Source organism: Leucopleurus acutus (assembly GCF_964270905.1).
Source record: "Leucopleurus acutus genome assembly, chromosome: 12".
NCBI lineage: Eukaryota > Metazoa > Chordata > Mammalia > Artiodactyla > Delphinidae > Leucopleurus > Leucopleurus acutus.
This window is the reverse complement of record NC_139154.1, coordinates 56,564,878-56,578,995: the sequence shown is the minus strand read 5'-3', so window position 1 is coordinate 56,578,995 and position 14,118 is coordinate 56,564,878. Positions and strand designations below refer to the sequence as shown.

The 14,118-nt window shown below is 37.2% G+C and overlaps 1 protein-coding gene and 1 pseudogene across 3 annotated transcripts in view; one reads left to right on the top strand and one right to left on the bottom strand.

Annotated features, from left to right (window-relative positions):
- Positions 1-14,118, top strand: part of STRN (striatin) — a 108,469-nt gene that overhangs the window by 42,082 nt on the left and 52,269 nt on the right. For both annotated transcript variants that reach the window (XM_082851853.1, XM_082851854.1), the window contains exons 3-4: positions 4,440-4,513; positions 13,983-14,061. In XM_082851853.1, coding sequence (XP_082707979.1) covers positions 4,440-4,513; positions 13,983-14,061 — 153 coding nt within the window. The remainder of the gene's footprint in view (positions 1-4,439; positions 4,514-13,982; positions 14,062-14,118) is intronic.
- Positions 12,498-13,872, bottom strand: LOC309969568 (annexin A2-like; annotated as a pseudogene). Its single transcript has one exon. The product of its transcript is annotated as an annexin A2-like (transcript).

Sequence of the window (14,118 nt, the reverse complement as noted above, 5' to 3'; positions counted from 1 at the left end):
GAACAGAAAAGATAAAGAGAGATAGTGGCTGGGTCTAGGGAAGATTGTTTTTTGCTTTTAAACTTAAAGGGATTCTCCTGGAAAAGTGTCCCTGATTTTGTATCTTTGGAAGTCCCTGGAATGATTTGAGATTATTCCTGATGTAATGGCACCACTGAAATGTGATAAATTAAGGAATAAAAAAAAATTCTGTGGATTAGAGCTCTTAAACATTTGAGTCCTTTTCACTGTGAAATTATTTTTAATTAATGCAAAGGAATTTTTTAAAAATTGGAACATTTCAGTTCTTTTGATTCTGAAGTTATTTTTTCTGACACGTTAAGCCAATTAAAAAAAATTTTTTTTAACTGAGGAAAATTTGAAGCATAGGTGTACAGAGACTAATATCTTTTATATACACCTCCAAGCCTCAACAGTTAACATTTTTGTCAATCTTGCTTCATCTCAATCTATTTTAGAGCAAATTCCAGACATCTTGTCATTTAACTTGTAAAAACCTAAGTAAGGATCATGGTTTTGAATTGCTGTATTACAGATTTTCTAAGTCATCCCACTTAAAAAGATCCAAAGTTAAGTAAAACTGAATATTTAACATTAAAGAAGGATTACACACCTAGCAGTGGATTTTTTTTATGCTATTGATTTTTCAAAATTTTTCTTTATTTTTTTATATTTTTGGCTGCACTGGGTCTTTGTTGCTGCGTGCAGGCTTTTCTCTAGTTGAGGTGAGCAGGGGCTACCCTTTGTTGGGGTGCACAGGCCTCTCACCACGGTGGCCTCTCCTGTTGCAGAGCACGGGCTCTAGGCGCGTGGGCTTCAGCAGTTGTGGCTCGCGGGCCCCAGAGCGCAGACTCAGTAGTTGTGGTTCACAGGCTCTAGGGTGCAGGCTCAGTAGCTGTGGCGCATGGGCTTCCCAACCACCGTGCCACCAGGGAAGCCCCTAGCAGTGGATTAACAAAGCATTCCTTAAAGTGTGATAAAATTTACAAAATGAGAAGATTTGCATATAATTTTCCAAGAACACGCAGGGTATAACCTAAGGTTTATTCAGGAAATTCTATATTGAAGAACCTTAAACACTATATAAAATATAATTCTGAAACATTTCTTCCATTTGCTCCACATATCTCTTGTGTCTGCACCACTGTAAAAACCCAACTGTCCTCCTTGCCTCTAATACATTTTCTCATTCTGATTAATTTTCCACGTCCGTGGAATTCGTTTTCTAAACACAGATGTTACATCCCTGCTTAAAAATATCTAGCTAATTTCAGAGTTCTTCTTAGTAAAAGATTCTACATCCAGGTTCCTTTCTAGTCCTATACAAACACACACACCACTGTGTATTTTTTTCCACTTTTAAGATATTCCTTCTGACCAAAATACCCTCTTCATCAGTCCATTTGTCTGATTGTGGAACTATAGGTTTTGAGGTTTAGCTAAAATCTCATGTGTTTCCTTCTTTTTGGTAGCTCTCCTTGACTACTGTCAGGACCTTTGACAGAATTAGATAATCCCTAATCTAAATTCGTATAACATTTGATATAACTCATAGCTCTTATCCACCATGTGCTAGAGTTATATATTTACATTTCTGTCTCTTCTTTATCTCCTTGCCTTTATCCTTAACTGACTACAAGCTGCACATTATTCCCACCAGCCAGTACAGTGCCTAGCATGTCATAAGAATTCAATAACAGTTCGTTGGATTTTACCAAATTATTATATTTTACATCTTTATTGGAGTATAATTGCTTTACAGTGGTGTGTTAATTTCTGCTTTATAACAAAGTGAATCAGCTATACATATACATATATCCCCATATCTCTTCCCTCTTGTGTCTCCCTCCCAGCCTCCCTATGCCACACCTTTAGGTGGTCACAAAGCACCGAGCTGATCTCCCTGTGCTATGCAGCTGCTTCCCACTAACTATCTATTTTACATTTGGTAGTGTATATAAGTCCATGCCACTCTCTCACTTTGTCCCAGCTTACCCTTCCCCCTCCCGGTGTCTTCAAGTCCATTCTCTACATCTGCATCTTTATTCCTGTCCTGCCCCTAGGTTCTTCGTAACCTTTTTTTTTTTTTTTTTTTTTTAGATTCCATATATATGTGTTAGCATATGGTATTTGTTTTTCTCTTTCTGACTTCACTCTGTATGACAGACTCTAGGTCCATCCATCTCACTACAAATAACTCAATTTCTAATCAAATTATTTTTAAGTATCAACGTTTAAAGTGTGATTGGAATGCTGTGTTATATTCCAGGCATATTATATATAATAATTGACTTTGAAACAAAGCTATAATGGGACTTCTTTAATATATTATAATTATGTAATTTTATGCTGTTTTATCCAGTAAAGACCAGTTGGGAGGCCTAGCTATGTATCAAATGTAGAGTTCTTAGGCATGAGATCTGCTATTTAACTTGCAGTCAGTCAGATTTAGACAAAAAAGCTTAGGGAACAAGAGTATTGCTAACAGTGAGATGAAGCGTTAAAACAATGGGAAGCAATATGAGTGGGAAGGTATTTTAGCATACTGACTTCAAAAGGAATGTTACTAAATTGAGTTCTGTGAGTAAATTATTTTTCAGTGAACTTAACAATTCACTAGGGAGACCCTGATTCATGGGAGTACAGCTTGTAGCAAACACAGCAGTTCTTTACTTATTTTGTCTTTATCTAATTTTTTATGAAATGTTAGTTCATAGTGTGTAATTACTATAGAATGTTTTCTATTCCCTTTTCTGTAAGCTCTGTTGTAGTTTTTCCTAAGACCACTAGAATGCACTATAGTGCAGTATTTTGTGTTTGAAAATGTTTTCCTCATATATCTATGTGTGTATATATATATGTGTGTGTGTATATATATAAATAAGTATGTATATATATGTAAAACAAAAATACATAAGTTAACTCCATAAAACTTTATCGCTGCTTTTATTCTGTCCTCAGGCCAGTTACTTTCAATTGCTATTTTGCCTTATAGGAGGTATTGTTAGTTTGTCTTATGGTAGATGAAGTGTGTTTATAAAAAAATCTGAAGATTGACAGTTATACTTAAAAACCATAACACATATAAAAAACACACAGAGGTGTACATGCGCGCGCACACACACACACACAGAGTATCTTGTACCTTGTTTTTTTGCTTAAGCTTAAAGATCAATCCCATATTTGCACACAAAGATTCTTTTTTCTTTTTAATGGATACATACCATTACAAAACATTTCATATATATGCAAAACATATAAAGACTAATATAAAAAATATTCATGTACCTACCACCTACTTTAAGAAATAGAACATCAGCTATCTGTAACTTGCAGAGGTTTTAGGATTCCCCTCTGTACAAAATGTTGATTTTTTGTGTGTTGTAACTGCAAAATAATTATTGCAAAGTAATATGAAGAATTCCAGTATTTTACACATTCAAGCAAATAATTTTCATTTTCTTTATACTTTTCTTGAAATATAAAAACTTTAAAGTAAGTGCTCAGTCTTTTATAAAGAAAAAAATAACTTTCAAATTTTGGCTATTTGGTTACCCTTTTATTCCTTCTTTATTACTTTGGTTTTTCAAATTATTATTGTTGTTATTATCCCAGTCTTATTACATTGAATATTTATTGTAATAGCCTCAATATTTTGGGGAAGCAAACAAGTCAAAATATACAAATACATTAAGTATGGCCATTTTTAGTTAACCTTTAAATTTTTTACCTTATCTAGATTATTTTTTTGGTCTTGGATGGTTAAATCTGGGATGGTTAAATTAGATAAACCAGAGATAATAACATCTAGTTAGCTTTTAAAAGAAGGTATTCCTGTTCACAGTTCTTCCTGAAAAGGCAAAAGATACCTTGGCTACTAAAAAATATATTTATTCCTACTAGAATGTCTTATTCAACATTGATGATTTAGGCTGGTTCCCCCTCGCTCCTTTGGATTGTTCACTCTAATGCATACTTGGCAAAGCATAGTTGCCAGACAATGCAAAGTATTATGAATGACCTTTTTACAAAAAAAAAAAAACAACGAAACTCGATTTTGAGAATGATTAGTCTTTCTCAAGTTTATTTCACAATCCAAACTTATTTACTGCTTTTGATAGAATTGTACTCTGGCAGTCATCAAGAAAATTTGAATACTGCAGAAACTAGAATGTTATCTGGTTCATTTGTAACTATAGAAACAAGATTTATGATTCTCAGTGTTATTCCTTTATTTATTATAACAGGACTTGATGGTATAACAGCAACAAAATAATAATGGCAAGTGCTTTTGTATTAGGACTTTGACACTGTGGAAGTCTTTGAACTGTTGAAAGTTAGTCAGGACTACTGCATACTGATGACTACTCCTGTTACATATCTTAAAGTTCATTTAAATATGTTTTAAGATGGTTTGTATTTTCTCATTTCTTTGGTAGAGCTAAATACCACAAGTTGAAATACGGAACAGAATTGAATCAGGGAGATATGAAGCCTCCAAGCTATGACTCTGGTAAGCTAATTTTAAAGGAAGTTTAAATGATTAAAAAGAAGTTAATATCTAGTATTTTGTAGCAACAGTATTTATAACTGCAAGTTAATTTCTAATTATTTGCATATTAGTTATTTTTTCTGACCTACTTATCTTTGGGCACTAATCACTAAGTGTCATTTGATCATTTTCTACCACCTTCCTTCTGTTTCCCTCTTCCCCATTCTTTTAGCTCCCCACTTTCTGCTTATGTTCTACACTTACTTGAAGGATCAGAATTCATGGGGTAACATGCACCAACATAACTGTGTGTTGCTGGGTCCCTCCAGTATTAATGAGAACTTTGAGATGTGTAATACAAAGTACATCATGCCCTTGAAATCCTGAGAGAAAGGGTAGAAACTATGGAGGTAGGAGATTTCTTCTTTAAGTACAAGAGAATTACTCATCCTTTAAGTCTGATCCCTCAATTTCAGGTGCAAAATTGTTTGGACTTAACCCACAGGATGTTCTGTAACCAGAACATCTTTTAACTGCTGAAACATTTGTTATCTTTTTGTGCTATTTCTTCTTTTTCCTTCTCTTATATTCCTCGTCACCCCATCAAACAATACAAAAATAGTACTTGTAAAGATATTAAGGAATATAATTGACTTATTAGTAGGTGTTAGGAAAAAGTAAGAAAAATTGTTGAAAAGTTATCACCATGTTTCAGAAAAGTGTGTTTTTGACATGATGTCAGGTTAAATTCCTGGATCAAATGTCTGATATAACTATCACATACTGAAATACCTTCCTTGGTTACTGTGGGCTTTATGTATGTTAACTTTAATTCTTAATATCGTTATTCAATAAAAATAATATTATTTTCATTTTACCTGCATGAAATTTAAACTCAGAGAAGTGGAGAAACTTGCCCAAAGTCACACAACTCTTAAGTAATAGGAACATGGATCTGAACCCAGGTCCACTGACTCCAAAATTCAAATTCTCCCCATTTTTCCACACTGTTTCTGTTTTTGACAGTGTATGAAAGAAGAAAATTATTCTGAATGTGCTGCCAATTTTATAGTTCAATTCAGTGTAGTAGTGTAATTAACACGTTTCCACGGCTGAATATTGAATCCTTGATGTTTAGAGCAATACCAATTGATCACTGACATTTTTTTCTTTGTTTTTTTTTCATTGTTCTTTTACTTTGGCATCTTTTCTTTTAACTTGAGATGCACTTAGATTAAAAAAATTTTTTTTCTTGTTTTTAAATCTAGGCTATTTGTTGAAGACTATCCTAACAGTACATTGTCTGAATCAAAGGAGTGATTTTAATCACTACTTTTACATAAACATGTTTGTTTCCTAAGTTTTAGATATCGATTTAGGAGTATAAAGGCCTAGTTGCAGTATATACAAAATGCTTGTAAGTAAAGAATGTGGCTCAGTAGAAAAAGTTTGGGCTTTGAAATTGGATACACGTAAGTTTGACTCTGTCCTAACACTTTAAATACCTGTGATATTACTTAGTCTCTCTGAGGTTGCTCCATTCCTTATCTGTAAACTGGGGAAAATTCTGGAAATAATTCCTAACTTCTAGGTTTATTTTCTTAGTATGTAATACCTAGTATCATTCCATCTGTCCATCTTTCAAACTACTGTTCAGCTTTTAAATATGAAATATGTAATGCTTGTGTCAGAGCCAGAATCAAATTCTGTGAATAAAAATATAGTACCCTGTTGGATTTTTACAGGGAAGATAAAAGAAAAAAAGTGATTACAATAAAATTATATGGAGAAGTAATAGGTGTTATGGAGTACAGTAGCAGGAGAACCAAATCTAGTTGTAAGTGATCAGGAAGCCTTCTTGCAGGAAGTGATATTTGAAGTTGACATTTGAAAGACAAGTAAGAATTAACCAGGGAAAGAGGACTGACTAAATATTTGTTGAATGAGAGGTAGAAGAAAGGCAGAGCATTAGCGGTAAAGTTTCTGAGGGAAGAATTTGCCACATTTGAGAAACAAAATAATTAGTAGAGGGGGAGAGGGAAAGAGTGTTTCTAGATGCAGCTAGAGAGTTAACCAGGAGGGCAGATTAACTAAGAGTTACGAGAAGGCTTTTGAAGGGTCTTAATCAGGGCTCTTGTGATCAGATTTGCTTGCTCTTAGATCATGCTGACAGCAGTGTGGAAGGTGGGTTAGAGAGGAGTAAAACTGAAGATGGGGAGATGGGTTAGAGGACTTTGCAGCCACCTGGGTAAATGAGGAAGGTTACCTTGACAAGGGTACTAACAGTGTAGTTGAAGAGAAGTGGGTGTGTTCAGGAAATATTTAGGAAGTAAAATCTGCAGGAAATTAGTTCTTGTTTAGATGTAGGGGATTTAAAAAGGGGAGAATCAAGGATGACTCCCACACTTCTAGTTTAAAAAATTAGACCAGACGTACGTTTGGAAGATGATGGGTTCACTTTTGGATTTACTTGTTAGGCCATCAAGCAGAAATGGCTAGTAGACAGCTGAGCATGTGAGTGTGGAGCTCAAGCCAGAGACATGGGTTTAATATGTAGATTTGAGAGCATATAGCATCTAGTACTAATGACACTCATTGCCACTGAGGTGGAAGAGCTCAGCCAGGGACCTTATGCAGAGTAAGAAGAGGGTCTAAAATGGAGCCCTGAGGAATGGCAACATTTAAAAAACTGTTAGAAGAATAGAAACCTGAAAAGGAAACTGATGAGTATTATTTTAATGGTAGGAGGAAAATCAGGAGCATGGAGATAAAGAGAAGAGAGGGTTTCCAGAAGGAAGGATCCTTCAGCGCTACCGATTAATGCCCAGGGGTCTGAAGAGTATCTCCAGGATTTAGTGACACACAGGTCACTGGGAACTTTATTGTGAGCAGTCTTAGGAGAGAGTTGAGGGCAGAAACGAAGACTGTGCGTAGAAAGTGAAGACTAAGTGTAGTAAGCTTTAAGGAAGCCTAGATTGTGGAGTTGAAGGTGAGGGATTAGGGGGAAATAGCTGAAAAGACCCATGGGGTCAAGGAGGAGAGAGAGAGAATGTGTGTTTGTGTATGTGTGTGTGTGTGACATGTTTCTTAGAGGAGGAGCAAATAAAAAGGAGAGAGCAGAGATACGATATGAAGGTATCTGAAGAAGTGATAGGGATTGGATTCTGAGCATAGCTGGAGAATGGCAGGAGGAGCATGTCTTTTACTGTTACCAAGAGAGAATATAGGAAGTTAGGTGATAGGTGTGTAGATTTGGGTTTCGGTCTGGTGGTGGGTATTTAATATGATAGCTTTATGTATGAGTCTGGATTATCTGCTAAGAATACATCAGAGGTTTAAGAAAAGTGGAGAAGGTTTAAAATAATAATGAACAAGAGAACAAATTTACTAAGAAATAGTAAGATTGAGAAAAGCTGAGTGTCCGATTGAGGTGTGTAAACGTAAGTTTATGTAGAAGTGCTGCTGGTCTGCACAATTGGCAGCCTAGGTAAAAGATAATAGAATGAAAATAGTTAACAGTTGAATTCATGGAGAGACAAGAGGACATGAAGACATTGTCAAAAGAATGGTTGAATTGATAGACACTGAACTAAAACTAGAGAGGAAAGAAAGTGAAGGCAAAGGGAGGCTAATGGATCAAAGTAAGGGGATAGGCAACAGTCTAGAGCAGGTCAGCAAACTCTTTTGTAAAGGGCCAGATAGTAATATTTGGGCTTTGTAGGCCATGTGTTCTCTGTTGAAACTACTCAACTCTGCCATCATGACATGAAAGCAGCCACAACACATAAATGAATAAGTGTGGCAGGCTGGATTTGACCTGCAGGCCAAAATTTGATCACCCCTGATCTAAGGTCCCACTGAAATCAAAGTGCCTGGTGAATTAGGGGTATTGAGCCTGAAGGATATGCTCAGAGAGTGAGTTTGCATCAGTGACAGTTCTTCATAATGACAGTATCTAAGGCATGACAGTTAGAGAGGGTGGTGGTTGTGCAGAAGCTGAAGTGGATCACCCACATGAATATTAACTTCACTCAAGATGATGTAAAAGTTTGGTTACAGAGGAAGGATGCCTGGTTTAGAATGTTATCAAGGGATTTGTAGGTGACAGTGACGAGGACAGTGACTAGGAGAGGGTAGAAGGTGGTGTATCCAAATTAAAGAAGCAGGCATTTTTCCTTCATTCTTTTATCCATTTACTATATTTTCCTGAAACTGATAATCCAGATGTTTTCTGAAACGTTTTTCAAAAAAAATTCGTTTCCCCTCTGACATTTTTTCTGTTTTGTTCCACTTCCAAACCTTTACATTTCTATTTCAGGAGAATATTACCCTAAGTTACGTTAAAATCTATTTATCTTTCATATTTCAGTTTCTCCTACTTAATATTAGAAGCCAGATACTTATTAAAAATAGAATATCTTTATCCAGAGTAACAAATTCTGCCTTTTAACTGAGATGTTTAGACCATTCACATTTAATGTGATTATTGATACAGTGAGCTTTAAAGCTGTCACCTTTGCTGTCAAATATGCTGTCACATATTTGTTAAATATGTTCTTTGCTCCCTTTTCCTCATTTTTTGATTTCTTTTGGATTAATCTAGTATATATTTTCAAAAATTTATTTTATTTATTTATTTATTTTTGGCTGCGTTGGGTCTTCGTTGCTACGTGCGGGTTTTCTCTAGTTGCAGTGAGCGGGGCTACTCTTCGTTGCATTGTGTGGGCTTCTTATTGCAGTGGCTTCTCTTGTTGCAGAGCACGGGCTCTAGGCGCACTAGCTTCAGTAGTTGTCGTGCACGGGCTTAGTTGCTCCGTGGCCTGTGGGATCTTCCCAGACCAGGGCTCGAACCTGTGTCCCCTGCATTGGCAGGCGGATTCTTAACCACTGTGCCACCAGGGAAGCCCCTAATGTAGTATTTTTTATGATTTCTTTTTATCTCTTTTGCTGACTTATTAGCTACAACTCTTATTTTATTGGTTGCTTTAGGATTTATAGTATATGTTTTTAAGTTATTAGAGTTCTGTCTTTAAGTGCTAATATAGCACTTCATGTGTAGTATGAGAACCTCCTAACAGTGTACTTCCATCTCTCCTTTCTGTCTTTGTGCAATTGTTTTCATATATTTTACTTCTCTGTATATATATAAACCATACACTACATTATTAATTTTGTTTCAACAGTTCTCTCTCAAAGAGATTTAAATAACATAAAAAGCATATATTTCCAGTGCTCATCATTCCTTTGTGTGCATCCATATTTTCTGGTATCATTTTCCTTCTGTCTTAAGGACTTTCTTTAACATATTTTGTAATACGGGTTGCTGATAATGAATTCTTTGAGCTTTTGTGTGTCTGAAAAAGTCTTTATTTTGCTGCTTGCATTGTTTCTGATGAGGTATCTTCTGTCATTCTTATCTTTATTCCTCTGTATGAGTGACCTTTTTTTCTGGCTGCTTTTAAGGTATCTCTCTCTCATTGGTTTTAAGCAATCTTATTATGATGTGCTTTGGTGTAGTTCCACACCCCGCCCCGTCCTCCCCCCCACACCGCAGTGTTTCTTATGCTTGGGATTTGTTGGGTTTCTTGGATCTATGGGTTTATAGTTTTCATGAAATTTGGAACTTTTCAGCCCCTGTTTCTTCAGATATTATTTTTGTTCTCCCTCCCTATGCTGTGATCGGGAAGCTCTATCAAGGCAGTAAGCTGGAACAATCATAGGCTCACCTGTTTGGTTCCCTTTTCTCAGGGATTGCTGCCCTCTGTTGCCTGATGTCCAATGTCTTAACCATTTTGATGTATAGTTGCTTCAAGCAAGAGGGTAAATTGGGTCCCTGTTACTCCAACCTGACTGGAAGTGTCAGTCAGATATTTTTAACATTACCAAGAAATTCAGTTCTTACCCACTTTAAAATCCTCACTTTTGTATAATGTCACTTTTTGAACTTGATAAGGTAAGAATGAATCTGATAGTTGAGGAATACTTACTAACCATTGAGAGAACTAAGTGTTTAGCCTGGATAAGGAAGTGTGGGGAAATACAAGTTCACATATGACCCAGAGAGTCAGATTTTTTTTTTTTTAAATAGAGAAAGGAAAATTTACTTCAGAGAAATTTATCCAGAATCAGGATTTCTGTCTTTATAATTACTTTGCAGGCATTGAAACTTGTTGTTCTTACAGAAGGCTATACCACTGATTATTTCTCTAAATCAGTGGAAAATAGATTTTGGCAATGTTGAGTAAAGAGCCTGTTTTATGTTTGTGTGGTTAAATCTATGATTGCAGACGTAATCTTAGATCATTAATTCATACACTAATCTAATAAAAGAATTAAGGTAAGCAGTTTTCCTCAGATCCATTACCAAGGAGATAAGGACTCCTCAAGCTCTATAGGTCTTTGAATCTCTTCATTCTTAGTAAGTGTTGTGACTGGTTATGTTTCCATGAGGTTTCGTTTGCTTCCTTGCAATCATCTGGAGCCTAGTCATGATCCAGTGTGGAATAATATAATAAGCAGCAGTCATAGCCTTGCTGTTTTTGTCATATAGCTGGGTTAACTGAGTCAAGACTGAGTGCTTGCTTTCTTTTTCTCTCATTGAAGTATAATTGACTTGCAATATTATATTAGTTTCAGGTGTACAACATAGTGGTTTGATATTTTAATATATTACAAAATGATCACCAAGGGAGTCGGATTTTATCTCAGTATAAGAATACACTTTTTTAAAAGAGGGTGAGGATGCATTCTTATTTGATTTGGCTTAATTTATTTTTTATTAAGGCGTAATTTACATACAGTGAAATTCACCTTTTTGGTGTTTTCATAAACACATACAGTCTTGTTACTAATACCCTCTGTAGTAACCCCTCCTTCCCGACTCTAATCCCCTGGCAACCACTAATACGTTTTCTGTTCCTACAGTTTTGCCTTTTTGAGAAAATCATATCAATTCCAGAATCGTACAGAATGTAGTCTTTTGAATCTAGGGTCTCCCGTTTAGCATTATGCATTTGAGATTCTTATATGTTGGTGTGTGTCAGTAGTTCATTCTTTGTTCTTGTTGAGTAGTATTCCATTGAATGGATGTACCACTCCTTGGTAACATCACTAGCTACCAAAGTAGGCAAAGGCAGTTGAGTATCTGAGGATGGTGTAGAAAGGATTTAGGCTTATTTATTTATTTATTATTTTTTATTTTTGGCTGCATTGGGTCTTTGTTGCTGTGCGCAGGCTTTCTCTAGTTGTGGCAAGCGGGGGCTGCTCGTTTCAGTGCGTGGGCTTCTCATTGTCGTGGCTTCTCTTGTTGCGGAGCATGGGTTTTAGGTGCGCGGGCTTCAGTAGTTGTGGCACATGGGCTCAGTAGCTGTGGCTTGCGGGCTCTAGGGCACAGACTCAGTAGTTGTGGCACACGGGCTTAGTTGCTCCGCGGCATGTGAGGTCTTCCCAGACCAGGGCTTGAACCTATGTCCCCTGCATTGGCAGGCGGATTCTTAACCACTGTGCCACCAGGGAAGTCCCTTATCATCTTTTTGAAAGATTCGGCTTCTACCAAATGATGGATTGAAGCTTTACAGGGCCTAGGAGGTTTTCATCTAAAGAACGTCTTAAAAAAAGAATGCTTGAGGTTTTCATTTAATAACTAGTGAAGGAAATAGCTTTGGCTTGGGATTATTTCTTTTTTTTTTTTTTACTTGTTCCTAAAGTAGAAATTCCGTTTATTCATGTTTATGACACATTACTCAGAAGGCAAAGTGTTTCACATCATAGATTTCACTTCCAGCTCCTTGGAATGTTCATTTCTTTGACTGTAAAGAGAGACTAGACCGGAAAGCCACGTAATGCTTAGGCAACTAAACTAAGGATGGAGCAGGTGGGGTGGGCAGTGCTAACGTCATCCTCCCAGGAATGGGCACAAGGGGGCTGTTAGCCACAAGCTGACTGTGTAGAACTGTTAGCTAGGAGTGCGGAGCAGCCGTCCTGGACCCTCGGGCCATTGTGGGCTTCAGTCATCCCCACCACACAGGTACAGCAGCGCTTTCTGGTAGTCGCCCTTGATGTCTTGCTGAATGTAGTAGTACAGGGACTTGCCATACTTTTTCTTGAATTCAGATCTAATTTTCAACATGTCCACTTCACTGTGGTAGATCATGATTCTAATCAGGACCTTATCACGAGTGCCCTTGCCCTTCATGAAGTCGTACAGTCTGTCAGCAAAATACAGGGGCTTGTTCTGAATGCACTGGACTAGGTTCAGGAAGGCATTTTCCAGGTCTCCTTTGACCTCCTTGTTGATGCTCTCCAGCATGTCATAAGGGCTGTAGCTCTTATACCTTTCAAATACTTTCTGGAGGTGGCACACACTCCGCTCGGTCATGATGCTGATCCACTTGGGAACATCAGTTCCTCTCCTCTTCTGCCAGCATCATAGAGATCCCGGGCATCTTGGTCAGTCAGTTCATAATCAATGACAGAGCCATCCTCTGCTCTTCGACCCTTCGATAGGGCAACCATCAGCTTGCGGAAGTCACCAGATGTGTCGGAAATGATATCCTTCTCCAGATTGGTCTTGTACATTTCCTTGTCGACTCCGTTGATTTCCTGCAGCTCCTGGTTGGTCCTTGAGCAGAGGAACTCATTGAGGGAGTCCTCATCATTCCCTGCCCCTTCATGGAGGCTTTCAGCTTGGAAGCGTCATACTGAGCAAGTGTTTTCAGTAGGCCCAAAATCACTGTTTCCAGGTGGCCGGACAAGGCTGACTTCAGTGCTGTTGCAAGTTCCCGTTTGGTCCTTCTCTGGTAGGCGAAGGCAATATCCTGTCTCTGTTCATTGCTGCGGTAGGTCAAAATGTTGATGATGGTGACCTCATCCACACCCTTAGTCTTGATGGCCATTTCAGTGTTCAGAGCATCCCGCTCAGCATCAAAGTTGGTGTACGCTTTGACTGACCCGTATGCACTTGGAGGTGTGGAGTGATCACCCTCCAAGCTGAGCTTGTAGAGAATTTCATGAACGGTAGACATTTTGAAAGAAGCTGGGCCGGCTATGGTGCGCTGCGAGCGTTGCCAGGTGCAGAGCAAGGATTATTTCTTATCTATCTACTCTTTAGCAGATCGGCTTTTTTTTTTTTTTTTTTGAACCATCGTTCCTGGGCATTTTGTTCTAATTCTGATGTGGTGCTTCGTAATACTTTTGACTCTTGACTCAGGACTCTTGATTTGTCCTAAAGGAAGATTCTCAGTTTACCTAAAAATTGGGGAAAAGTCTTTATTTTAGTTCTGAAATTCTCAGGGAAATCTAGTAGCAATAATGAATTTATATTAGAGTTTTGTTATGGAAATTAAACTTAAAAACAGAATTCCCATTGTCCTAAAACATACCTTACAGTGTAGTGTTCTTAATCTTATAAATTTTTTTGGACATTTTTAATGAATTGAGATACCCTCTAATGTATAAAACGTTAGTTTTTTTATGATTTAATGTTTTCCAGATGAAGGTAATGAAACAGAGGTGCAGCCACAACAAAACAGCCAGTTAATGTGGAAACAAGGTCGACAACTACTCAGACAGTAAGTATCTCATGAAAGTATCTGCTGTGAAAAAGCTTTTTTGAATTACTGTTCCTT